Source organism: Acipenser ruthenus, chromosome 22 (assembly GCF_902713425.1).
Source record: "Acipenser ruthenus chromosome 22, fAciRut3.2 maternal haplotype, whole genome shotgun sequence".
Lineage (NCBI taxonomy): Eukaryota > Metazoa > Chordata > Actinopteri > Acipenseriformes > Acipenseridae > Acipenser > Acipenser ruthenus.
Window position 1 is genome coordinate 24,891,531 of NC_081210.1, and position 26,968 is coordinate 24,918,498.

At 38.5% G+C, this 26,968-nt stretch overlaps 1 protein-coding gene across 3 annotated transcripts; it reads right to left on the reverse strand.

Annotated features, from left to right (window-relative positions):
* Positions 1-43: 43 nt before the first annotated feature.
* Positions 44-25,824, reverse strand: LOC117412871 (disintegrin and metalloproteinase domain-containing protein 19-like). Of its 3 annotated transcripts, none has more exons than XM_058996218.1 (23): positions 25,482-25,824; positions 24,880-24,995; positions 24,045-24,115; positions 14,203-14,278; positions 12,518-12,594; positions 10,706-10,898; positions 9,819-9,884; positions 9,506-9,577; positions 9,190-9,356; positions 8,988-9,072; positions 8,616-8,755; positions 8,044-8,221; positions 7,197-7,286; positions 6,604-6,799; positions 6,396-6,504; positions 5,725-5,926; positions 5,512-5,589; positions 4,764-4,872; positions 4,494-4,638; positions 4,035-4,128; positions 2,970-3,212; positions 2,462-2,562; positions 44-2,130 (listed from the first exon to the last, which is right to left on the reverse strand). In XM_058996218.1, the coding sequence occupies exons 1-23, from the start codon at positions 25,603-25,605 to the stop codon at positions 2,103-2,105; spliced, it is 2,760 nt and encodes a 919-aa protein (XP_058852201.1). In that variant the 5' UTR covers positions 25,606-25,824; the 3' UTR covers positions 44-2,102. The 3 variants fall into 3 exon arrangements, with proteins under 3 accessions (XP_058852201.1, XP_058852202.1, XP_058852203.1); XM_058996219.1 differs by having other exon boundaries at positions 2,452-2,562; XM_058996220.1 differs by lacking the exons at positions 24,880-24,995; positions 25,482-25,824 and having other exon boundaries at positions 12,518-13,812; positions 24,045-24,061.
* Between the last annotated feature and the right edge of the window lie 1,144 nt (positions 25,825-26,968).

Consider the following 26,968-nt stretch of genomic DNA (forward strand, 5'->3'; position numbering starts at 1 on the left):
GCGGACAGGAAAGTAGGAAAACAGTGAAATAAAAAACAAAGCATTACGAAAACAGCATTTTATTTGGAAATAAATAAACGGAAGGCACAATGCATTTAGATAGTTAAAAAGAGAATTTGAACAAAGCAAAAATACAAAAACAAATCTTCAAATACATGATCATAATGACAAAAATATATACAGTACATTTCCCTGAAGTGTTTTTTATATGAAACACAAAAGTACAACATCGTGGTGAAGCGACTGATGACTAAAGTGTCAAGTATTCCCTTTTTCTGATACACTTTTTAAAACATCCTCAGCTGCAGAAGCCGCAGCACTTTACTTGTGCTGGATCTGAAAAACGTACCGCTGTATGAGTTACGACTTTAGTCTGCAGCTTCTGATTAGATTAAGATCATTTAAAACATTTGAAAGTTTTGGAACATCCACTGCAGTTTAAATTTTGGCACAACTACAGAATCTTTTATTTGAGCAGTGCCTCAATTCTTTGTATAGAGTAGTCCTACAGTACTCCTCTCACACACCTAGTTCTGCAGCACAGGTTAGCTAACCTGGCCATTATTACATGTGCAGAACAATTTCACTGTATACCTCAGAGCAATGCTGCAAGACTTCAGAGGTGAAATACTTTTCATATTGATGCCTTAATCACACATTTCTTTCTTTAAAAAAACTAACAAAAATACAATATTTTATCTGACACTTGTGTTGTTATGAGACCAAAAAAAGAAAGTTGGTACTTCAATAAACTTGGTACAATTTGCTGTGGGGTAGGGATGGGCAAAGTTGTTGTAATACATCATTAAGCATTAAGCATGCAAGTAAAAAGATAAGGATCACACTGATAAACAGTACCTGACTGGGCAAGGGCATTTCTCCCTTGTTTGAACACTGAATGGGATTTCACAATATAACAATTTCTTAGGAACGCAGCAGTGCATTGTGAGATCATAAAGCAGCCCAACAAGATACTGGGTAACCCAGCTTCAGAAATCCGGAAAGCTAATCCTAATCAGGTATTTTAACCTCATACTCAGTTTCAAGATTTAAGTTTAGATATCAAGTTCAGGTCTGACTTCATACTATTAATAAAACACATCCCCAACTATCCTAAACAGTAAACAAAGCATTCTTAAATTAGCATTCCCTCCTTCTTTACATATATTCATTTATGTTCTTCTTTACAGAAATTGAAACTATTAAAATTGTATTTGACTGCTTCACACATGTACCTGGTTTGTCAGACAACCCTGCAAGTTTGATATAAATATTTAAAGGGTAATTAGCTTCAAACACCATTTAAAAAGTCAGGTATTGCCTTCGAATTTTCACTGGGTGATTTGAAGTTATGGATTTACAGTTATATGTTAATCAGTGCCAGCTAGAGAACACCAACTGTTGGCCTTTCCACTCCTGGTCTTTTTCCCAGCCCTGTTCTAGACTGTTTAATTCAAGCAATGAAACCTCCATCCAGACCCTGAAGCAGTTCATTATCTAAGGTTATCTGTTAAACCTGGAGTGGAATAGCCCTCCAGGACCGTGATTGGACACCCCTGATTCCCACTCTGTATTGCCAGCAATACAAAAGGAGACCCTTCGATGTTCATTAGATGTCGCTGACACCAGGACAATCTGGCTGATCTTGCCAGTCTTTGTCTATGGCTGGCCACTGGAACTGAAGAATGGCTTCTGAGCTCAGACTAAAGCAATTTCAACACAGACAAACTAATTGCAATAAGAAGCAAACATAAGAAAAGGGAAGGGGGCAGTAACATAGTCTTTCCATTGATTCAAAATATAATACAAGTTATTAACTTGTGTATTTCACGTCATTTCACAGAACCTTTTAAAGCCTTCAGAAGTATTTTAAATGAGCGTCTTTAAATGCTGAAGGTCCTAAAAGGCAAATAGGAATAGAACCAGTTGTATTAATTTAAACCCTTTTAGCCATTTACTCCTGCGTTGTCCATTATCGGTAATTACGTCGGCACCACATCACAATTTCAATTTATATATTGGTAGTGGTGGCAACCCCTGAATAAAATAAACGAGCTGTTCTGATTTCCAGACGGACTGGGGTTTATTTTTGTCGTCTTTCCTCATCTTGTGTCGACTTCTTTATGATATCTGTATTGCAAAAGAAAAAGGTTTGTTCCCATAAAACAACGAAAAAGTTCAATTTCACCAGCCTCCCCTGCAACAGTGCCTCTAGTGGATTGAGGAATACATAAGATAACAGTGATAATACATACCAGTATCAGTTTCACTTTTTAAAACTGGAATTATCACAGAATTTGTGTATGGGTCATTTAGTCTAATGTCTTAACAAATATATACAATTAAGTTGCTGTTCTTTCTCATTTTAGTACATATTATTATGCTAAACTATAAGATTAACTTTTACTAACTTTGATGTTCACAGTGTGTTTGGATGTACTGGTAATTCACCTGTGATTACCTGCTGTTCTGGATCTGACCAGCAGGTGGCATCAATGCTTTTTTAGTATTTAACTTGGTCTCACTGGTCAATGCAAGAGGTATATTTGATTGTTGGGATTCCTGAAAAATAAAATGTTAATATTAAAAGACAAAACTCGTGGAAATTGAGATCAAGCTACTACAAGAAAACTAAAATATAATTAGGATTCATTGTTGACCCAGACTTAATTACATTTATATTACTCACTCTAGAATAACTTTCAATACTGACTGAGCTTTGAAATTAATTGACACTAATGAACTTTACTTTAATATGTTAAGAACTCTTTAGGATCACAGCACACCTATGTATGCAATAAGCAAATACAGTACTTAAAACCAATTTCAGAAACAACACCTGAGTATCAGAGCTCACTTAAGTGTGCCAGGTTACTGGATTTTGATATTGGGAGAGCACCCTAAGTGAGGATTAAACCTCAAGCGTTGTTTCTGAATACTCTACCTAATAGTTCCAAAAAGGATGTTACCTTGGGAGGCCTGACCACTGGACAGGGAGGCGGCGGTCTGCTGGGCGGAGCCTGTCTCTGTCTTGTGTCTGTCGGGGGCGGGGTTCTGGGAGACACGAGCGCTTTGACTGCGGAGTGCTGGGGCTCTAGCTTCTTCAGAGCTGGCTTAGCTAATGAAGAAGGCACTTCTGGGGGACTGCAGGTCGGCCTCGTAATGGGCAACCTCCCCTTCGGAGGAAAAGCAGGACTGCAGGTAGGGCCGGTCTGTGAAGAACAGAAATTGGTTTTTAGCACGTGTGGGGGAAGACATAATGTCAACCACATGCATTGGTTGTGGAAACAGACTGGGGACAGCGCCATATTGGAGTATTAAGAGATCTCAAACCTAAAGAAGGGAATGAGATGTAGAAATCACAATTACAACTGTTTAAAGTAAAATGGATAAAGAAATGCAAGGCAATAGGACATTTCTTTGCAATAGCTTTTATATACAATATATCGTTTTAAAAAAATGAAACAGAGAGTGTATGGTGTTTAAAAAAATGCATTTGTTAAGAACATCAATGGAATTGATGATGTGCCTCTGTTCCTAGACATGTAACAAATGGAGCAGCTCTGTGTCTCATTAAAATTTTAAGACTCTGACCCTTCTGCTTGACAAGAGCACTCTGCACTGCAGGAATCAATGAGGCGGCTCCCATCTCCACTTCCTAAGACTGACATGATCCATTTTACATGTGATCCTTCACCAACAACAGCTTCAATGCTTTTCACTCAGCTGGTTGACAGAAACTGAACAGGCCCTGTCCTTTCTACAGCTTCAGCCCACATATGAAAGGTAAAAGGCCAGTGCTTCTCAGACAGCCTGTTAATCAGCTAGGCTACACCACTCCCTCAGATCCGCTGTTCTTTTGATAAGGACAGTGTTCATCACAGTTTGTGGCAGAGGTTATTTATTTAGGGTTTTAATGTGTTTACGAATGCTCATTTAGTTGTTGTATTTTTTTTCCTAGAGTAATAGCAATCGCTGCTCATATCTAGTCTGTGACTGATCGTAGAAGTTGAGTAACTAAGTGGCTTACTTACCTCCTTGTCATTGTCGTCTTGTGTTTTCAGTTTGAAAGTGGGGTTAGCGTGGCCAGTGACAGCAGTTTTTGGATCAAGCCCGGCATCTGCATTGCTGGCAGGAGAAAGATAAGGTTTTTTAACCTTACAACAGTACCGAATGCATTTAAGTAACTGCAGTCTGTCACTCACACCTTAGTTTGTCATTTAGTTAAAAAATGGGGGTAGCTAAACTGTATTAATGTAATTACAGCGTAACTGCAGGAGATAGTAAAGCAACTTGGTAAGGGTGTAAAATATCACAGCACTGTATTCTTCTTATTGTGTAAACCTTCATTCTTCTGGGGTTTACAAAGTCACCAGGGTGTGACGGTAAGCTTGATATTTCATATCCATACCAAGCTGCTCTTCAGTGCCACTTACATAACACAGCATTATTTGCCTTTGTTTTTTCTAGGATTCCTGCTCTTCTTTAGTTACCTTAATTCCTTTGGTTTGGGTAGAGGAGTAGGGGGCTTCTCCTGCAAGCTGTTCCTGTGTTTGTAGCAGCAGTACAGGCTGATCCCCAGCACACACAGACACAGCAGCGCCAGAGGTACGAGCAACAGCACCAGCAGCCAATCACCTGTGAAAATAAGGAGAGACAACATTAACAAGTTCCAAAGGAACTGCACTTCCCTGCCCTTCACTGTTAGTAGAATAACTAATGGCACAGTTTCTATGGGTGAGATAGTAGTAAAGAGTGCATACTTTGTGAAGACACAGGGCCGCTGTCCACACTGCCGCCCAGCCCCGGTTTGTCACAGAGCGGAGGGGACCAGTCTGCCTCACAGTGACAGTTGTGATTGTTGTTGCAAGACTAAGAAAAAGAAAAAGAAAACAAGCATTTACCAAACTGCAAATGCATTGTGGTTAAGCCGCTGAGGTTTAAACACAGTGACATTCATCCCCAGCCTCAGGTAGAAATACAAATAAATGAGAGCTATCAGTATCGTGGAAAATAGATTACATCACCATGGGACATAGGTAGAGACAGAAAGGCACGTTCCTTAACATGTCCCCAGTTCTAAGCTTGTACTAAATAATGTCAGAAGTTTTAACTCTAACTCACTCAGCTGTCAGTGTCACGTGCAGCAATGCAACACAGACGCTTACCGTTACAGTATCTTGACTTTAACTCAGGATTTGCATATCACAGGAGAGTAGAAGTGAGTAAACTGTATCCCGTATATAAGAAATGGGTAAACGCTATATTGCCCAAATTAAAAGTTCACGTTGACCTGCGTATACCCTCGACTACACCACTGGTGTTCTGTGAAGTGCCGGTATGGCGTACCATAGTATATATATACAAATGTAAGTAAAGACAGACGTACAGGCACTTTTTAGATGGCAAAAAGTCAATAACTAGGTGATTCATTGGTGAAATCAAGTCAGATTTATAAGGATCTCAATGAGATAACAGCCTCTAGCTGGGTGAAATAAAAAAGCACCATACCCCGTGTCCGCTGCACTTCTTTTCACATTCACCAGCTTTGAGAAAGGAGGAGCTACGGCATTCCCCTTCGAAGCATATCTGTCAAGAAGACGGGACACCTCTTTAACTGAGTGATTCAGTTAGGTCTGGTAGCTCAAGCAGAGACGCAACACAATCAAATCTGGTGGATCAGGTTCCCACTTGGTTTAAACATAATTACACATAATGCCCTACCTCGTTCTCCCCACACTTTGTTCCAGTCATGACAAGCCCTGGGTCCAGGGTGTCTACGTCCTGTTCTGATCGGTACACGTGGGTCCCTTTGCACTTGATTCTCTGTCCGTTGTGGGTTACCGTGGTATCTATGGAAACAGCATTGGTTTCCACTGGCTTAGTAGCCGAGGTCTGGCACTGGATCTTCCCACATTTTGCATGCCTTAGTGGAGATAAACATATTTTCTATTGAGTTCGAAGAAACTGACTTCTTCTCTGCTGTAGGGGTACAAAAGCCTATTCCAATGTAACACACAGGCAGTCTAAACATTTTCCCCAGAAAATTGAATTATTAGTAAGGGAAGTTCAAATAGATTCTGAAAACCATTTATACTGGGATGTTTTAAATTGTTTACTTTTGGTCAAATCTCGGTTTTATGGAAGAGGGTCATCACACAAGTCTAATGATGTTACAACGTCACCTGGTAAACTTTTCCAGTGATTTGTTTATCTGAATTTGCTTTTACTCACTTGGCTTCCATCCAGATAACAGTAACATTATATGATTCATGTGGCTTTATCCTGTATATATATATTTTTTACATATCTCTGTTGTGATTCATATATTACAAGAGACTTATACACAATTTCAAATCCCTGTTAGCTTCCTAAAGACCTGTTTGACCTCTCACCTTGTCTCACACTTCCTGTATTTGCCATACATGTCTTTCCCACAATTCCCGTAGGTGTCGCCAGCCTCATTAACACGCTGAAAGCAGGCGTCCGGGGCGGGCTTAGCTCCTGATAGACACAAAGTGTAAATAGGAACACAGCATGTCAGTCCAAATGGCAATGCATTGGACTCCTCTATGTAAAGAAACACGAGTGTCCTGTTCTTACCACGGCCCCAGAGCGACAGGCACTGTTGCTCCAAAGTCAGACACATGCCGTTGTAGCAGTAAGCCCCGCCCCCCTGACAGGGACTGCCGTCCATCAGGTAGAAATTGGCAGGACAGGATTCTGACTTCCCATCGCAGTATTCCGGGAGGTCACATGACCCGGACGGCTTCCTGCACAGGTTTCCTGGGCTCTTCAGCTGAAGGGGCACAAATCAAATGCTACTGTAGCCTGCTGTTAATTACAATGGAATTACACGTCACAGTCACATAGCTACACCTGCAACTAAAGTGCAATTACAAAAAAAAAACATTAGGTTAAACCATCTCAACGCAGTAATTAATGGTGATGGGAATCAGTGAGTTAAATCTTCATTGATAATGATTATTTACATTGCCTGATTATCAATAATTGTTAATATGTCAACACAGTCTAAAAAGGTTTTGCAATGCTTTTTAATTTTGGTCAGACAGTTCCCTTATCATTTTGTAAACATTTTGTGGTGGTTTATTTGAACTTATTCTTAAAACATTACAGCGGAAATATGCTGTGTCTAGTTAATTATCCATGACGAATTGATTACTGGATAATTCTACCTTGCAGTTGTCACAGCATACTCCATGAGCGCACTGTGCTCCCACCTTCAGCGTACAGTTATTGGCATTGCAGCAGGGGCTGGAGCACTCCTGTGAGATACAGAACACCATTACAATCGTTTAAAGATTACAGATTCACTAAGAACATTCAACTATCTACAAAAAGCATTGGAATTCATTTCACTGGGCATGGCTTTCATTTTTGTTTGTACCAGTGCAACAAAAATGTTTTTGCAAACACTACTCAGAAAGTGCCATCTACTTACTTGCTTGTGTGTTTCAGAGACTCAAGTCTTACTGATCAGTGTATAAGAATGAACGGACATGTTTTTAAAAGTTCTCTGGATACATATGTTGTGTACAGACTGGTGTATAACTGGTGCAAGAGAATGCCCTTAAGAAAAGCTTGAAGCAGTTGATGAATATTCAAGACTCTAAAATGCTCTGTTTTTGAACTCAAGCTGAACTATGGAACTACAGCATTGGAATACCAGTATTTCCTTAGATATACAAGCTTGCTTGTTTCAGAAACGTTCAATACAGAACACATATTTTCAAATCAAAATACAATTTCTCCAGGGTACTGTACATACACATTGATATTCCAATAATATTTTACTACTTACAGTATAACAGAGATAGCATTAGGGTCAGAAAGGTAAACTCAACTATAAGTGTGACTTCTGGTAAGATAGCCTTCTATTTGGAAATCATGTTATTGCCTTGCACACTCGCCAGGTGCTGTGGTTAACCACAACCATTGGAATTATTGTCAAACTGTTTCATTTCAGCCTCACTGCTGTTGCTGTATCTCAGTGCTATTATTCTGTTGAAATATCTCACACACGTTCACTTCTCCACAGTCGCACTCCTCGCCCTCCTCCAGGTATCCGTTCCCACACCGCTGCCCTCCGTACATAGCCTTCGTGTCGGGCATGTTGAAGAGACACTTCCCTCCTCCCGTTCCCAGGTACTTCTGCAGCTCCTTCTCGTTGCACCTGTTAAAAACTTTTGGGAATGGATGGCTGCAGATGGAAACAAATACAGGGTCGGTTGGAGATACAATATCTCTGCCTGGGGAAGAAATCTACAAGTATGTGAAGGCTGGTAGGGACTTGGTGGCGATTAGCAATCTCACAGCTCCCAGAGCGCACATCTGAAATGCTCTATGAAAGATAAGTGATGAAAGCTGGCCTACTGCACAGATTCATTCTCTGTGACCTCAAAGAAATGTGTATGGTGGGGGGGGGGGGGTCAGTCTTTTACTATATCTTTATAGGATTGATAAAACCTATGTTGAATTTTACTTCCAAGTTTTAGGACTACTGTTGACTGCTGTACCCCTGGGTTTTATAATGTTGTCAGACAGGGTCATGAAAGCTGGAAGACACTGAAAACAAGCCGGCAATCAGTTCTCACCCTATGGCTGCAGCCATGATACAGCCTCCATCCTCAGGGCTTGCTAAGCAGCAGCCGGTAGCATCATGGTTCATCCCAAAGTTGTGCCCCATCTCGTGGGCCATGGTGGCGGCCACTCCAATCGCATTGTCGGAGTGATCCTGGCCAGAAAGAAAATAAAAAACTGTTAATAAAAAAAGTCTGATTGTTATTTATAAATATCACGGACCTGGGATTGTCTAAATTTGATCTAGGCATCAAAGAAGGGTTCTACTGCATTTGTGAATAACCTTGATATAACACATTCTAAGAACGCTGTAGTTCCATAGTCCATTTGAACAGCTGTTATTAGCAGAAATACTTGTATATGCTGTATGTATGAGAATGTCTTACCGAGTTGATGCCACCGGACTGGTACTCGGAACACATGGCCATTAGAGGGGCCAGACCAACAGTAGTGCCCTGGAAAGCAACCCCACTGAAAAACAAACAGGAACCCCATTAAAAGCCAAAACATTGTTTTTTCAAAGTAAATACATTTTTAAACAGTTTTGTGAATGTCACTCTTCAGTATTAATAAATAACAGGCACTGACGTGATGAGCTGTGCATTGTCGTTCTTCCTGTGGATGAGCTGCTTTCGTCTCCATGTCAGGAAGGCCCCCAGCGTGCTGTAGGGGTTCTCAGAGACGCTGATCTGGTCTCTGTCCGTCCAGATCTCCAGGCCAATCAGGGCTATCCGGATATTGAGAGCTTTGTAAAACTAAATGGAAGAGAAATGGGTGCTGAATCATCTTGCTCATCAGATCATTTTAAACAAAGCCCATCAGATGGAAGTTCATGAAACACTCACGATGTAAAACCAGTAGCCCTCATGAGTGTGCAACATGAAGCCCTCTCGCCTCCCCTCACCTTGTCTACATAGTTAGCAGCTTCCAGAATCTTCATCTTGGTCTTCTCATAATCAGAATTGAGCTTCTGAAACTAAAGCAAAGAAGAAAAAAAAAAAAAAAACATTCTGTAGATTCTAATCTCATATATATATATATATATATATATATATATATATATATATATATATATATATATATATATATATATATATATATGATTAATTCACTTGATAAAGCCATAGGTCCTTTCCTAGCTCCAAACTGAGTTTCTCTAATTTGAAACCATTAGATATTATTACATGATCAATATTCTTTTTTTCTAGTACTCTTACCTCAGCATTATCCGCTACAATTAACAGCTCAACATATTTCATGTTTTTCATAACATCTCTCTTTTCCTGTTTAAAAAAAAAAAAAGCATTTTTATCACTGGTACAGGCACTGCATACAGTCACCTCATACATTTTACAAAATACAAGGGAAGATTTCCAATTAGATGCTTGTCTTACAAAATACATATTGTATTTGAAAAATATGGGTGCAAGTAAGATACTGTTGTTGAGGAAAATTAAATACCAACAAAATGACCTATTTTGAATGTGAAGGCCAGAAAAACATTCACAAAATAACATCTTTACATTTTGAAATATGAAGATCCTGTTATCTTGGGACTTCAATATAACTGGTATCGCTGCTTCCCTTCTATGCACTTTAAAGAAGTACCAAGTGACAAAACAAACAAAACTCTGATAAAGATCATTTATATTTTAGGCAACATTAGCAGTTTCAGTAAACATTACAACACTTGCCTTTATCTGTATCACTGTGTTAGGTAATTACACTGCACTTCTCTAAATGCTCTGGTCTCTGCAGATAGTGCAATCAAATGCAATTCCAGCAACGAGCCATGCTAATTTATTATTCAGAGAGAATTGTGAACTAACAAAAAAAATAAACAAACAACTTTAACTGACAACACAGGTGTCCCCTGGACATGGTGTATAGTGTTATTTAAAGATTGATATCCGGCAAACTGTATTATCATAATAGACATTTGAAATATAGAGACCTATAGAGATCTATCTTCTGATCTTGATGTTTTTCTTTATTTCCACTCTCCCCCTATGAGCAATTGTAGGGAAATTATCATGCAGATTGCTAAAAAAAGAAATGCACGAAAGGATTTAGTGTGCCTGGCAGTGCTGCTGGCTGAACCCACCCTGCGAGGCAAGGTCCTGTGTGTGAATCCAGTGATGTCCCGGGACGGGTCCCACTCCTGCCCCTCATGCTTATGTCCGCAGGTCCCCCTTCTCAAGCGCAGGTGCTCGATGCGGTAGATCAGGTGCTGCTCCTCACCCTCGTGCAGGGGCTCTATCAAGTAACTCAGGCTGCTGTTCACAGCTATAAGACCCCTGAAACAGCATCAGCAGCCAGCACACATTACCATAGGAGACTGTGGGGTCTATTCAATTGAACTAGGACAGATCAGATTAAATTAGTTTAAGACTTTCTAAAAACCAAAACCTCTCCAATAACTCGTTTCATGGTTTGATACACGCTCTGCTCGGATGTGCCAGTGGAAAAGGGGTATAAATGTGTGTGTGTCTCTTTTTTAGTGTCTTTAAAAACAAAATACCATGAGTGGTAATATTTTAGTGTTTAAATAGTGGGGCTATTTATATTCTCCACAGTTTAGATGAACTAAACAGACAGACAGACCACAGTATGCTCGGAAACACTTTGGGGGTGGTATTTTGAAGTGCAAACCACGCCAATGTGTGTCTGTAAATAGCCTATTAATAGATCTATTAATAGCCAGTGTATATATATTTTTGTGGGTTCTAGGAGAACACTTTGCGAGCACACCTGGTGCTTTTAAAAGTTGGACATGCTTTTTGTAATTAGACTTGATGTTAACTGTCCTGATATGCATTCAATTCATAAATACAGTTTTTAATTGGGTCTGGGATTAAATTAGAATGATGCTGCTGCTTTCTACACAGGTGACCTTTTATGTTTTAGGCTACAGTTTTAGCAAGCATAACAACACTTGCCGGCATCTTGCCAGTATCTTGATCACTGTGTGTGATTCTCTAAAGGCTCTGGTCTCTTAATATAGTGACACAATCATTCAAATGTAACCTCAGCGACCCAGCCATGCTAACTTATTGTATTGAGAGAATAGTGAACTGAAAAAAAGATATAATCAACTTATTGAATTATACTTTTATTTAACTGAAAACACTGTCATCCCCAGTATAAAAAATAAAGATTGACATCTGGCAAATTCAGTTGTCATAGTAGACACTGAAACACCAGTAAATTTAACTGATGCTGCAGTCAGAATTCGATAATGTGGAAACCTGACAATGACTGGCTATGATCCCTGTGACAGAACACAGCTCAGAACTGTACAGATAATTCAGCCAGGTTTTTTATTCTAGCACCTGTGGTAAATGTTTTCCAGAGTATCTCTGTACCAATACAATCAAATGTTGCTTCTTTTATGTATTATAAGTTCTCCAGACCAAATCCTCAAACACAGTTAACAGGCCTCTTCCTGCACTCTCGAAGATGTAATTTTGAAGCGTTTGAGACCACAGATGTTACTTTTAAAGTTGCATTTTCATTTCCTGCTGTTGCGGCAGGGGACTCCTGGGTACTTAACAGGACAAGCCTATATTCCAAAATGTATATATTTATATTTAATAATTTCCTGTCTCTAATTGACCATACATTACAATATCATTCATTATATTGTCGTTACATCTGGCTTTGCTGGCTGTTAAGATCATTTGGGTCAATTTACTAAACTGCAGTGCAAGGAAAGCACCACAGAGGTAAGGGTTAGTAGGTATGGTAGGGTAATGCACTACACATGGCTTAAAATGAAAGCCACCACTCAGTTTGACCCAGATCACACTAGTACAGCTGAAAGGATATGCATCTGTAGTAACATAAACAGTTCTACAGAAAACCATAACAGCAAGAGCTCATAAATAAATAGATATTGGGTTTCAATTAACCTTACCGTAACCCTTTGCAGGTGCTCATTGCCACGCTAGAGTGCTCCATTCCCCTCACACTGCCGTGGTAAAAACAATGCTCCTTTAAAAAACAGAGGGTATTACCATAGAGAGGCTGTTAAAGCACAGCTTGATTCACACGTGACGTTGCACAGTGAGCCTTTTTATGAATGCAAGTTATAAAAAGTTGGAAGAAGATTATCTATTTTTATGACACCTCTGCACATCAAGCCCCTTCTATTTGAGAAAGTTCTGCATTTCTCTTGGTTTAGGTTATGTTTGACAAGATATACAAAAATATTACTTGTGTAGAATAGACCAAGGCTGGCAAAACTGGGCACACCAGTATTACTCAATTCTTCTTGTAAAATAAACTGGGATATACATTTCAAAAAAGCTAGCAACATACAGGATCATGTATCTCAAATGCACAACACACTAAAAGTGAATATCCAATTTGAAATTATAAATAGTATATTTATTTGCCGATAGTAGTCCCTATACAAAACCTGAAAAAGGCAACAGATTGAGAGCCTGCTCAAATAACACAGTTATGTACTGCATACGTCAATGTTTCAGTCTAGCTCTGGGGGAGAGGTGTGACTAGCCCATGCTTCCTCTCAGGCCCACTGGCCAATGGAAATTACCTTTAGATGATCTATGTACAAGTTTAACACTTAAATCCTACACTGATAATTGTGACCCATGGAGACTGTCTTACTGTTTAGATTCTTCCTACCTACAGTATGCCCACTAGGTAGCACATAGTAAAACAGATTTCAAGCATTAGTGTGCAATAGTATTATCAAATTGCCCATATGGTTGAATCGGTTCATTTTAGCTTCCGCTGCCACGCTGCACAGACCATTTTTTACTGTTATTCTTGGCCCCACTATGGAAGGTCCCAGCAGTGAAGCTGAATCCTCTAGACTGCACAATAAAACACTTGTCTTGAAACCATCTGCAGACTTCTTGAAAACAAATGTGTCTCACTGAGGCTGCCTCTTTCAAGGAGAACAGCCGCCCCTAGGCACCGAGCAGTCAGGAAGACTATGACATAACATCTCATGAATTTCAGCGAGCTCAAATGAAGACGCGTCAGATGAGATTCCTTCTTGATACAGAAGTACAACAGCACTCAGTGTGAAGCAAACAGCACTTCTGGTCTGAATGCTTTGTTGCTGACTTGCCCCTTTTCATGTTAAACTTTCTAGATGATCCCAAATTAGCTTTCCATTTCCGGCCAAAAAGTCATCAATCCCTGGATACTCTGGGGGAAAAATAAGCACCATAGAGAAATCTGTGGAAACAAAAAAGGGTGCCACTGAACACAACAAACAAGTTGTGATCGCAGCCCTATAATGCAAGGTGTCAACCAAACTGTCCTCTTGTCCATCGTCTACGGATTTAAAAGCATTGGTCCCAGTATAAATTATGAGTGCTTCCTGCTTGGAATTCCTAACCACTTCTTTAAGAAATGTTTTCCAAGTATCAGTAACAACAATAAAATGAATATGTGCAGTACAGAGTAAGAAAGCAGGTTTCAGAGTTAAAACATCCACAAACAGTTCGACACACAACAATCAGTCTTTCAATGTAACTCTGGGCAGTGTGCTCTGTGGAGAAGCATCTGTAGATAGACAATATTTATGAGCCACCTTGCCACAGAATCAAGTGTATAAATACTTACAGAGTTTTGTGGGGAGGATGTTTGTGGTCCATTGGAGCTATATCGAGTCTCTGTATACGCAGGTGCAAAAAGCTGCCTAAAAAAGAGAAACAATGATAAATGACTCCTTTATTTAGAAAGACCTAAGGGGAGCAGAGGGACACATAATGGCATGTGTTTGTCTGACATCGTAAAACTACTGGCGGCATGTGGAAAACCAATGTAGGGTACATTGCAATATATTAGAGATCTTATGCAGATAAAATACAAGCCTTATGGCATTTTGCTCCATGACTGCGCACTACAAAGTGTTCAGACATTGTGGGTCACTCATCAGACTTAATCCTTAGATCTATAACAACCCTTATAAAAGTTTACTGTAGTGATACAGCATAGTGAAATTATGGTAAATCATAGGTAAGCATGGTAAAGGCCAGTTTGGTAAAGCATATTACAAAACCATGGTATACAATTGTAAATGCACAGTATAACCATGGGAAAGGTGTATTTCTGATGGAAATACAATGTATCTGTATAACCTGTCCTTTTTAATAGACATTTCTCTTCTTCACTATTTTGTATGTGGTACCCGTTTTTTTTAGCTGAAGGCATCTTGAATCTCTCTTTCCTAGTAGCCAATAGCTTTCTATGCAGGAGTTCACATTCCCTCCAATGACCTAACAGCAATCAGACAATGAAACCGACAGCACAGTAAGGATCTTGATAGAAATAAGCTGCAGCCTAAACTTCTTCAAATACAGTTCTGTATTTGAAACATAACATCATGCTCAGGCACATTTTCTGCACATCTTTTGTTAAACTGTACATGGCTTTTGTTTTGAAAATCAATATAAGCAATTGATCACACAAAGAAAACCCTGGGCACAATGATGGTGATCAATAACCCCATTAAAGTGTGAGACTGCTGTGTGCTGCTCCTCCCAGCAAGTTAACTCTGGCTGTGCCACAGTCCAAGTAAACTAGACAGTCCCCCATCTTTGACATGCTGAGTATAATTCCAGTGCAGCCTTGTAATGAGACCCAGGCAATGAAACGTTGGGCATTGCTAGGGTTAATGGCACACAGCACTCCGCGCAGTGTAGTTCGAGCTTGCTAGCACTTTTTTGCTAATAGGTTTTAACTTAATAAAATATTTATGGCGATACTGCTCTAGGAGAGCTTTTACAATCCTCGGAGGTATGGATCCTAAGCCATGTGCCGAAGACTTCCATTTTGTTGCGACTGTCTGTATACAGCAGTGGTCCTCAAAGTTGTGCCAGCTGGAAGGGTTCATGATGGCAGCTGGCATAACCTGTAACATATCCTTTTTCTCGCTCCATATACACATACACACACACACACACACACACACACACACACACACATATATATATATATATATATATATATATATATATATATATATATATATATATATATACATCCTCTACAAAATCAGTTGCACATAGTGATGAGACAGTCCATATGAACCATAATGGAATTACACACAGGTCTGCCAGCTCTCACAGGTATTGAGGGAAGCTCAATCTTTTCTGCCTGCAAAGTGCTTAATATAACTCAGTGTCAGCCTAAGCATAATAAAGGCCTCCCATGCATCTGAATGGTGAATGTAACTGTCAGGCTTTCTCCGATTGTGTGTAGCTTTCTGAAAGCTCAAGGTCAGCACCCACTTTAATAGACATTTGGTCTTTACACAAGAAAGCAAGCAAGAAGACATCTAACAAATACTGTGCAGAGCTTTATGGTAAACCGTAAAAGAAATTAAATTAACAAATGTTCTAGCTAGAGCCTTCAACTCTGAAACACAAGCACAAAAGCTCTTTGGTGATACGTTTATGGATCCACAAATCTAACTGTAGTCTTTAGTCTTTTAAGAAAGTCACTGTTTTGGTGTCCAGTGTTTAATAAATATTCCTTAAGATGAACTGCAGTCTGGCACCACATACCAACTTCAGAACTGCAATAAAAATGATTCTCTATTTCTTCAGTTTAGCATACCTCACAGTGTAATTGATCATTTTCACCCCTATAGACTGAAAAGCGTCATGTTTCTGTGTATCATTTCTGAATGTTGTGTTCTTAAATTCAAAGAGGTATTGCTTAGTGTAGTAACATTATATTGTGAGAACATCAATCGCGGCTCCTTTATGCTACGGTACTTTTTGATCCAAAGGAGGTGTCATACGAGAATGATGTGGGCTGGTGTGTAAGAAGACCCCTCTTAAATCACAGATATGTCAGATAATGTCAGTGTTTCCATTACTGTCCTTGTCTGGATCTCAGTACAACACCTGGCATTGCTAGAGATGTCTGAAGCTGAAGTCAGTTGTAACAATGTTATCAGTTAATGTTAAGGCTGTCTGTTTTTACCCAGTAGGAAAGTATTTAACCAGGCAGGATGTTTCATCCCCTTTAACCCCAGGGACTGTGTCAAGCCAATCTGAGATCACTGCCAAACAAAGGACAATGCCTGTCTGCCACAACAACCTCCTGGCACTAAAAACTTAAAGACCCTGTCCAGCTAGTGATGTGCAGGGTTATCAAAATCTGGTCCCTGATTGCAGAACCAGTGAGGATGTGCCTAGTCACCCTCAATCCATGTTAGATACGCCTCTGATTTAGTAGAGGAATGTGATTTGCAGTAAAGTAGTTGCGTTTAAGCCTCTTTGTGTATTTATTTAAACTTTTCACACTGGAAAAGGCCCTAAAAGATGTAGCACCTTGTTTATAAGGTCAACCCAGGGGACAGCAGGCAAGCAAGCAACCTTACCAGGACTATAAAACAGGCGCTCCGCAAAACAAACTTTTCCTTTTACATTAATAAAAAGATTTAAAAATGCCTTCAATTTCAATTGTGAACATGACATGAGACAAAAGCATTGCATTGATGAATCTCCACACTGTACATCATACTCTTAAAGAAACTGCCCTAGGATAACTAGTACATAGTTTGGGAAATAAAGAAACTGAAAAAAAAAGAAAAATTAGTACATTTATAGGTATCAGACCTTGTTCTGTTATCTTTATTTCCAGATCATTTGAGAAGTCATCAATTAGTAGCATTTGTGAAAATTTATAAAAATCCTACTTTTACATAGTACTGTACCATTGTGATGGGGATAGTATTCTGTTTCATGTAGGAAAAGTTACAAGAATCTCTCATCTTCAGTGTCAGGAGCTCATTACGTTGACAAAGACACTACAGGCAGCTGGCACAGTTCTTAGAGAATATGTTTTACAGCATTCGACTCATATTGCCAACCTTGACTATTGACTTTTCTACATCTTTGACGTGGATTTAAAGAGGTTTGATTTCGGCTCAGCAGAACAAACTGAGGGAGCATGTTGTTATTCTCCCCTTGGGCATTCCTGCAGCCTGTGGATTCAATTAGGCACGTAAAGCAGCCAATCACAACGCATGCGCACTGTCACTGGAGAAATAGAATGAAGCTAGAGAAAAGGGTTCAATTAAGAAGTTATCCTAATGGTGTTAGTCACAGTTTCCTTGGTTTGTCCTCTCTTATCTCCCTTGAGGCAGTTTCCTTAAAAGCAAGACACCAGGTTCACTACCAGTCAGAATATGGGTTCCTTGCTCAGCTTCTAAACGGTAGCTGGGCGCTGTTACCATTATGTTGCTTTTGCAGATTGAAGAGCAGATCTTTGATAAGTGAAAATGTGTTTTTATAAGATCTACTTCAACTATGTTGCTATTTCTATATATTCTTTGAGTACTTACACATGAGTTTGCAACATCTGAACTCAAATATGTAACTCGCAAGTCTAAAACTGAAATGAGAGAGTACTCATCAAACAGAGCTTCAGTCAAAATAACTTTCACAGGGGCTCAGGTGGCAAATCTTCTCAGCTACGGGAACAGCAAGCATTCTCATCAGCAGATTAGAATCACATACTCTTGGGAAACACAACTCCCAAGGAGCTCTGCACATTCACGCACGCAGTTAGCTTTCAGAAACCCCTATATGCACTTTAAATATTATTTCTGGCTATAAGAAGTGGTGGTACGCAAGTCTTTGGAATGTAGAAGTGGTGGTACAGCGTACTGGCAAATACCGGCCCATTTCAAGCACTGCATGTAATGAAGGGTTAATACCCTTCTCTATCAAACCAAGTGCACTAGAGCTATCTATAGACAAGACATTTCAAATCACACTTTCTTTAATAAGGTTGCTTGTTCTGGGGCACACAAAAGGGGACAAACTGAGATCAATGCCAGCCTATACATTTCATCCCTTTTCCTTTCCATTGTATCTTAATGTGTCTATAGATTAAAAGATGCAAGTCAAACAACTGCTGAAGTTTCTAAGCAAGGATGGCAAACCTCTCAATGAAGAAATCAATACTGGGCGTACTTGCAAAATAAGATTATATAAACCATTAGGCAGGCAAGACATCTAGATTTTGACTATATTTCATACTATTAGGGGTGAGTCAGACCATGACCTGACCTCACTGGTGAACATATACCCCAGAGAGCTAATTAACTTCAAAAATAGTAAAGTAGTAAAGGACCAAGCTGGTCTTCTGGTTTCAATGCTTCCTATGAAGTGCTTCTGCTGAGACTAAACAGATGACCAATATACAGTATATGTCCCTGTGACAGCTTACTTCCCCATCTACATTTTCCAAATATTAAATTCCTCACCTGTTTAATATCCTATTATTTGTATTCTGTATCCATCGCTGTTGTTTTTTCTTCTTAGATTATAGTATTATTTGTCAAGCTCACTACTTATTCAAAAGTCATTTCTCAAAAGATTCAAGGCCAATATGCTTCCCCACCTCAGCTCCTCACAACCACACAGCCTTGAGGAGTTTGACAAGCAATTTTTGCTGGACTAGTTCATAAGAACAGCAAATAATGAGCTGAACCAATTTAGAAAAACATACAGAGCACACATAATGACAGCATTAAACAAGGCAAGAAAATAAATATTAGGAAAATGTAGATTAATTCATATATATTTTAGAAAAACTGACAGACTAGAACAAAATCTGTTTACTTAGGTTAGTACTACCAAAAGACACGATAGTTACTTCTGACGCTTTTTTTTTGTCACTATCATACTTACATGCAATACTTTGTATACCACATTTTGGAGAGCAGAAACACTTTTGCATCCAAATCTGCCCATCTGTTGTCCATATGGCTACTGATACTGTATTATACATATAATAGATCTATTTTGCTGTTGCCTGCCACATCACAATAGAAATACTGTCGTCCTGGTTATTTTACATGTTCATGTCAAGGGTCTATTAGGTAGCTGCTTTGTACACACAAATAGGAAGCATTTATTAGTTAGATATACAACTAGGGTTTGTTCAGACCCTGGCTTTGATTTAATATGCAGGATTTGATTTGTAAATGTCTGGCTGTTCTGAAACAGAGGATCAGTTTAGTGAATGTGACACAAAGCAAAGGGAGCTAATGCATGGAGGTCAGTGGTTCACATTCTGTTAGAGTATTGAATTACTTAACATTTACAGGGAAGTGATGCATCATAATGCATTAGCAAGCACATTTCCAAATCATTTTTGTTCCAGTGCAAAATTCAGCAGCACTTTTTATGAAAGCAAATTCTTGCAAACTGGGTTTCAAAACTACCATGAAACCACTTAGGTACAGCATGCATAGTACCCTTAGGGATCAATATGATGATGCTGGATTGCATCAAGCACCTACTCTTGTTTATTCGAGATTACCGCTACAAACAGGTGGCTGATGAAATGTCACCATTATACAGGAACTTGGTGGGCAGTCACTTTAAAGGGGAAGTCTCACTCAAATCGTACTTGTCTTCAGCTGCCCTGGTTAACTCTGCTTTTCTTCTATCTTGGCATGACCCTCATGTTTTCAGTTTATCTAAAGATATGTACAGTGCCTAATGAGTCCTGGCCTGCTGCCATGATATGACCCTGTGCTTTTCCTTCCCAGAATCCTACTGGAAAATGACTTTGTAGTACAGTCCAGCTCTCCTCTAAATATGTACATTATACAATCTGCACCTCAGACCAGGGGTGTTCAATAATCAGAAAAGACACAGCAAATGTATCAGTTTGCTGCTAATTCATTCTGGAAGAAATGTCCATTGGCAGCACATTGGGGCTAATACTGTACCCCCTGGACCCAAAACCAAGCTGGTGCTTAATTGCTTAATCTATCAAGTTTGACCTTATTGAGTCAGCAAGAGCCCTTGACTTAAACTGATTAATCTGTAGTCGCCCCAAGCCATTTTCATTAGGATGAAAGCACCGGGAAGGGGGAGATCTATTATCAGAGTCTGCATATGAATGTGTGGAGCACTGGAAAGATGCCTAATGTACAGATGTCTTTGAATCTGCATTTGTGATCTAATAAAGGTCTCGAAGAGATCAGAATAAATGTACTGTGCTGATGAATGACATCACTGTCCAAAATAAAGCCAGCTATTATTATTTTACCAGTGACTGCAGTAAAATGAAGAACTCCACTCTGTCTCGCACCAATTCATCAAGAAATTAAACTTACTGCATGCACTTCACCCCTCCTGCAGCGTGACCCAGATATAAACCAACTGGGTGATTCAAGTCTGGCATGATTTGTAATTCAAGAGACAAGACTTAATGAAGTACGGTGTACAAATTGAAAAGGTTTAGTAGTGTCACCTGTTTCTATAAAAGCTAGTTGTTGTTTTTTTTAACACCCGAAATGAAAGATTTAAAGATCTGACACGGTAGGAATGGCACAGGAAATGGTTAACAACATTGCTTTATTACATGTGATATCTTTTGGAGTGGCCGAGGTTAATGCAGCTATAGAAATATTTGAACAGTATAATCCTCCCAGATTGTTTCTTTCCAGTTCAATGGTATTTAGAATGCTCTCGCTGTAAGAGAAGCAGGTTTCAAGCACGCGAATGCTCCCCGCTACCAAAAATGAATCAATAAATTGGCTTATGTCATTTATCTGTCATTGCGTGTAATGTCTACAGCATCTATGCCTGGAATCCTTTTGTCTATTATTACTAAAGGTTAGAGACAAAACTCCTATGCTGTTAGAAACGCTGTATGACTTTATTTTAATATAGATTAAAAACAAGAACCTTAAAAGAGGTGTTTGATTTACCCAACATAATGCTTTTCACTGCTGCGTCTTCCTGTGCACTTTCACATTGATTTCAGTGTGATGACCTTTAAGGATGTTAGAAATGTGGGTACTGACCCCTGCACTCCATGTGGTTTGCTGAGATACTCAGAAACCACCCTTCTTGTTTTTCCTGTGGCTAGACAAGCAAAACTGCTTGTCTGCCCAATGCACTCCTACTGCTTTTTAGAACGGTCTACCCAAGCGATCAATCAAGCAGACCCTCTCAATGCTTTTGCTTTCTTTAGCTTTTAATTGATCGTGAACATGCTCTGCAGACGACATGACTCTGCTAGTTGATGGACAATGCTTTGACCCATGACATAAAAAAGGCACTCTGAGATGCTGTTAGGTTTAGGGTTAGGGTTAGGTACATAAACAAAGGTTTTTTGCATTGGATTGTGGTCCAAGCCGACAGTAGCTGTCGGCTAGCAGTGCTAAGAATGCAGGCCCTATCTTACCATACTCCTGAAAAAGAGGACAAAGAGACACAGATGATTTTGAAACCCTAACTGTGGATCAGACTGTTTCAGATGTAATTCCGTTAAAATTTATAAAAAAGAGGAAAAAGCAAGTAGAGCACAAAAGGACAAACAACATGTGTCTATTTAATGAAAAACAAATGGCCAGGCCCACATGTTCTATCTCGTTCCCTCTCTCATGAGAAGACATGTCAGTAACTTCCAGACACACTGAGAAGTGGAGACACAGAATTCACCAACAAGCTCCAACCTCCTCTGAAGCCCATAAAGACACACAATTAGGCAGTTGTTCCGGTGAGGCTGATGCTCATACATCAAGGGCACAGGAGATGGAAATAACACTCAGAGCTGGGATTAATGCAGGATATACTCTTAATATGAGACAGGAAGGGGGCGGGGGGCGGGGCTACTATGGATGGGACTACAGCTATCATGCCATTTGAAGAACATGAAAGAGCGTTTCAAAATCCTATATATATATATATATATATATATATATATATATATATATATATATATATATATATATATATCATCCATCATTTTTTCCATTGCAAATACACCGATTCTTTGTATACGTCACTTTTGCTTGTGTTATTCTGTTTGGTTTTTTTTGTTCTAGGAATAATATAGAGAACTTACAAATACATTAACAAGTTTTGCAACTTTAATTTGTACTATATTCAGGACAGGAAGCCAACTGCGGGGAATGAATAGCAAAGAGGATGCTTGCTGTAATGTTGGCTTTCATAAGACTTACAAAGAACTTACAAAGAAACATATTGTAAAACAGGATGCCTGGGATGAAAAAAAAACTGATAAAGACATTACTAATAGACAACATCGGATTGCTAAGATCTGTTTCCTAGCCCATCCTCAATCTAAAATTCTCAGTAGTTGTCATTAGATGAGAATTCAAATCTACAGCAGTATAAATTAGTATGAATAGTATGAATCGAATTACATATACTATATACACAATAAAACCTGTAGTACTTTCAAACAACTCCAAAAGGAAGCTTTAGTTACTTATCCTCTGAGAAATGTATTGTATTGTATATCCAAAGAGACATTACAAAATGCCATATACTTTACCACTCAATCAGACAGTAATATGTGTTGGTGTGATTGCTGTGGCTTTTGACAAATGCACAAATAGTAATCAAGAAGTTAATACTGTCAATGAACTGCTGGCTGATAATTGATTCTTGACAGTGATTCACAGAATCTGATACACTATGGATATAAACCCAGAGAATTGTAGCTCACACCCCTATAGAAGGCAGAGTGTGACACTTTAATTCAGAGGGTCACAGTTTATTCAGAGAATCATTTAAATATCTGTAAAACTCAACATGCATTTTAATTTCACAGCTTGCCCAAGGAAGCACCAGTCTATGGGGAGCAGTGACGGCTGATATTGATTCATTGTCATTTGAAATGGATATAAGGAAAGCCAATCCTGTTTCCTGTTATGACAATATATAGGCAGGGGTAATAGAAGCCTGGGGCTGCAGACTTTTTCCAACCTATGACTTTTTTAAAGAAGTACTGTAATGCATTATTTCATCCTAAATTACATAGAGTAAGTCCACAATAGCAAAAGAAAATGCAACTAAAATTGCCACTAAAATGCTACTAAATGATCTCAATGTAATCTATCCAGTTGGAGTGTACAAAATGTATGTACTGAAAAAGAAATACAATGAGATGATCAAAATCAAAATCATTAAACTGCAGTATCGGCATGAAATATAAGGTTCAAGTCAAGTTAGGGCTTTGGCTGGCGTCTTGGTCTACTTGTGTTTGAAGATATGTTTTTTCTATTAATATGTAGCTGGGTAGAACTGTTGTATGCACTGTTGTAGGTTCAGTGCTAATGGGTGTAAATGTACAGTACAATGCTGGCTCTCACAAGCTGTAATTATAGGGTGAAGCTCCAGCAGGAAGGCAACTGTAATGACATCACACTGTACATCAACGTGCTCCTTACAGTTCTGCCGATATCCTTTCCCACTGGACTTTTCAGACACTGCCATCCGGGAGAGATCAAAGCATTAACTCATGGCTCAGACCTCCTGAGCTTCAGTGCCGAAAAATCAAGCCATCAGTCCAATTGCGTTGCTTTCATATATGACTCAATGAGATTCCGGTACATGGTTAACAAGCCTAATGCATAAACAAAGGCAATGCTGTTATATAAAGATTTTACTTACTCGTTCCTTTCAATCTGTAAAATCAGATCTTTTCCTTGGGCAGTTACTTTGATCTCTGCTCCTGAAGGATACTAATTAAAAAAGAAAATGAAAAAATACAATCTGGTTTAGGGTGACATTAAAATCTATCCATTCCTGTTGAAATGTCTCAAAAATTGTATTAAAAGGTTTTGTTTCAAATTTGAAAATATGGCGGTGGATACCTCATATTTACCTTTTGTTTGGGGGGCATTTAAACGTCTAAAAACGTTGATTATCCGAACCCTGCTTATCCAAACACCGCTATTATCCAAATACCACTATTATCTGAACAGTTCCTTGTTAACCTGTCATATTGTATGTTGTGCTCTTCTACCCTGTTTGCAAAGACAATGTGCCATTCAGCCCAGAATTTCTGGTATTTACAGAACAGTGCAGGTTATATAATTAGAGGTAAAGGGGAGAGTTATATATTTTTAGGAGGTTTCTTGATTAGGAAAGTCATGGAAAAAATGTCACTGTCATAATTCGATTATCAGAACAATTGGATTCTCTGAACACCCGCTGGTCCCAGTTAGTTTGGGTAATAGACGTTTTGCTGTACATGTTCCTGAAGCAAAGCAGCAGTGAGGAAGACTTGTTTCTCCACAAACAAAGTTTATTGAAAAGTATATCAATGCTTTATATATAAATGCTTCTCATTGGTTTTGATAACAAGGCTGATTCTCATTTTCCACTGAGGGCAAACTGCCCACATTTTACATCAACTCTAGAGGAGGCAATGTTCCTGTGACAGACCTACTCAGGAGTCCTACCTCATGTGTCTGACAATACAAGTCAATTGAAATGAACAAACCATATTTGTTAAGACTGATCTCCTTAAGCGGGCAGGAGTCAACCACTGAGGGATGATGGTTTCATATTGCACTATGTGGTCTAGCTTGTGGGTCTGATGGTCCATCCATCCGCTATCTGCAAATATAAATACAGAAACAGAGTTATGATTATGGGTAATAATGGACTAAAAAGCTGCCTCCAGAATGACAGTGTGAATTCCACACTGTAAAAGAGAATAACTGAGTCCCAATTGCTATTCCAGGTGATCACATTTTCGTACTGTATGATAGATGCTAGGGAGGGTCATTCAACCCCGGGTTTAATACAAGCCTACCATCTTCAAGTGAGTAACTCACAGATTTTAATGAATTACAATTTCAACTGATCTGTATGTGACAGTACATAACAAATGTAAACCTGCTTTATTGGGTACAGCATTGGGTGGTTCCATGGATATACTAGAAAATGACTAGAAAACAAACATATTTTGAAGGGCCATTTTTAGCTTGTGGTTGGCAACGAAAACATAAAGACAGCATATTTACGGTATATAAATGTCTCAACAAACAAACCAAAAAGACAGAGTTGTGCATTTCGAAGGCTAAGTAAAAGTTTACTCACCTCTAAATGTGGCATACCCGGCTCCAGCATGATTCCAAACGGTGATAGAAATGAAATATATTAAATATTGCACTTTAAACGGCAATACATTAAACCAGATGCTTTGTTTTGCCCTTCGATCCATTTTACAAAGTGACACTAGTTCTAAAAAAATAATAATTACAGTACTTCATATGAATTACAAAAATAAGTATTTTCAGCTATGTGAGCGACATGTTGTTTTAACAAAAAACGGTATCTAAATAGCTCAGGCACACACGAATGTCTGTGATTAAACTGAATTACAATATTACGCTCCTGCAGCCGTTCAGCTGAAGCTGCACAATTGTGCATCCTACCATACCACTGTTCTCGCTGGTTTTGTATGTTATAGCACCTCCCCTTTCTGGAGATCAGAGTAGGAATATTATGCCTGAAATGAACACCGGCGTAATACTGTTTTGGGGAAGATCTCTTAGCATCTCGTGGGGCTAAAAATCGAGTTATATATTGTAATGGCCTAGGGATTACTATATTAAATAGAAAAATTAACACACACGTTTTAATTACAAGGATCAATTATTGAGGATTTTATATTTTAACTTTATTATAGCCGTCTTATCATGTTCTACACATACATTTATTTATATTATACGTTCAGTGAATATAATAGCTGAACTTACTGCCCCCATGTCAAGCTCAAATTAATTATGAGCTTTACAGATGTACTCAAGGGCAGTCTAACTGGAAAATCGTCTTTTTTTTCAGAACTTCAATATCTTCCTGGTACAACACATACACAGCCAGCAGCCCCTTTGAACCAGCATGTTGTAACTTTACTGTATAAAAGATTCCCATGTAAAATAGGCTTGTAGTTACCGTGTTTTTTTATTTTTATTTTTTTTTAGCACAGTACTGTATATATCAAAGTTTGATTACTAACAATAGCTACTGATGTACGATTAACAAAGCATAGGTCACATAGGTCTCAGTAACACACATGCACTCTTTGAAGCTAGTTTATTAGATGTAACATATTGTTGAGTAAAAGAGTAAGGTGAGTGACGTTTTTATTTTTAATTTTTTTAAGTACAAAAAAGAGGTTCTAAAAATGTGTACAAAAATATACAGAGCAACTAAATATATATATATCTATATATAGATATATATATATATATATATATATATATATATATAAACATATTTTTAAGAAAATAAGCAACTAAATTCATAAACAATGTGGTGTTGTAACAACAATAATACATACAGCTCATTTTGTAACAAAATGCTTAAATATCACCTTTGAAAAGGAATGTATTAAAACTAAATCAGTATATGCCCTATATATATATATATATATATATATATATATATATATATATATATATATATATATATATATATATATATATATATATATATATATATATATATATATATCTGATACCATATTATCAGTGTCAATCTTGTTAAAGCTCCTAAAGTAGATTTGGTCAAATGATTTTAAC

Excerpts from the sequence above, each read along its gene's own strand:
- LOC117412871 (XM_058996218.1), bottom strand. The coding sequence starts at position 25,605 with ATGGATCGAAGGGCAAAACAAAGCATCTGGTTTAATGTATTGCCGTTT. Across the intron at positions 14,279-24,044 it reads TTACAGATTGAAAGGAACGA|GCAGCTTTTTGCACCTGCGT; the intron begins GTAAGTAAAATC and ends TCTCTTTTTTAG. Across the intron at positions 9,357-9,505 it reads CTGCTAACTATGTAGACAAG|TTTTACAAAGCTCTCAATAT; the intron begins GTGAGGGGAGGC and ends TCTTCCATTTAG.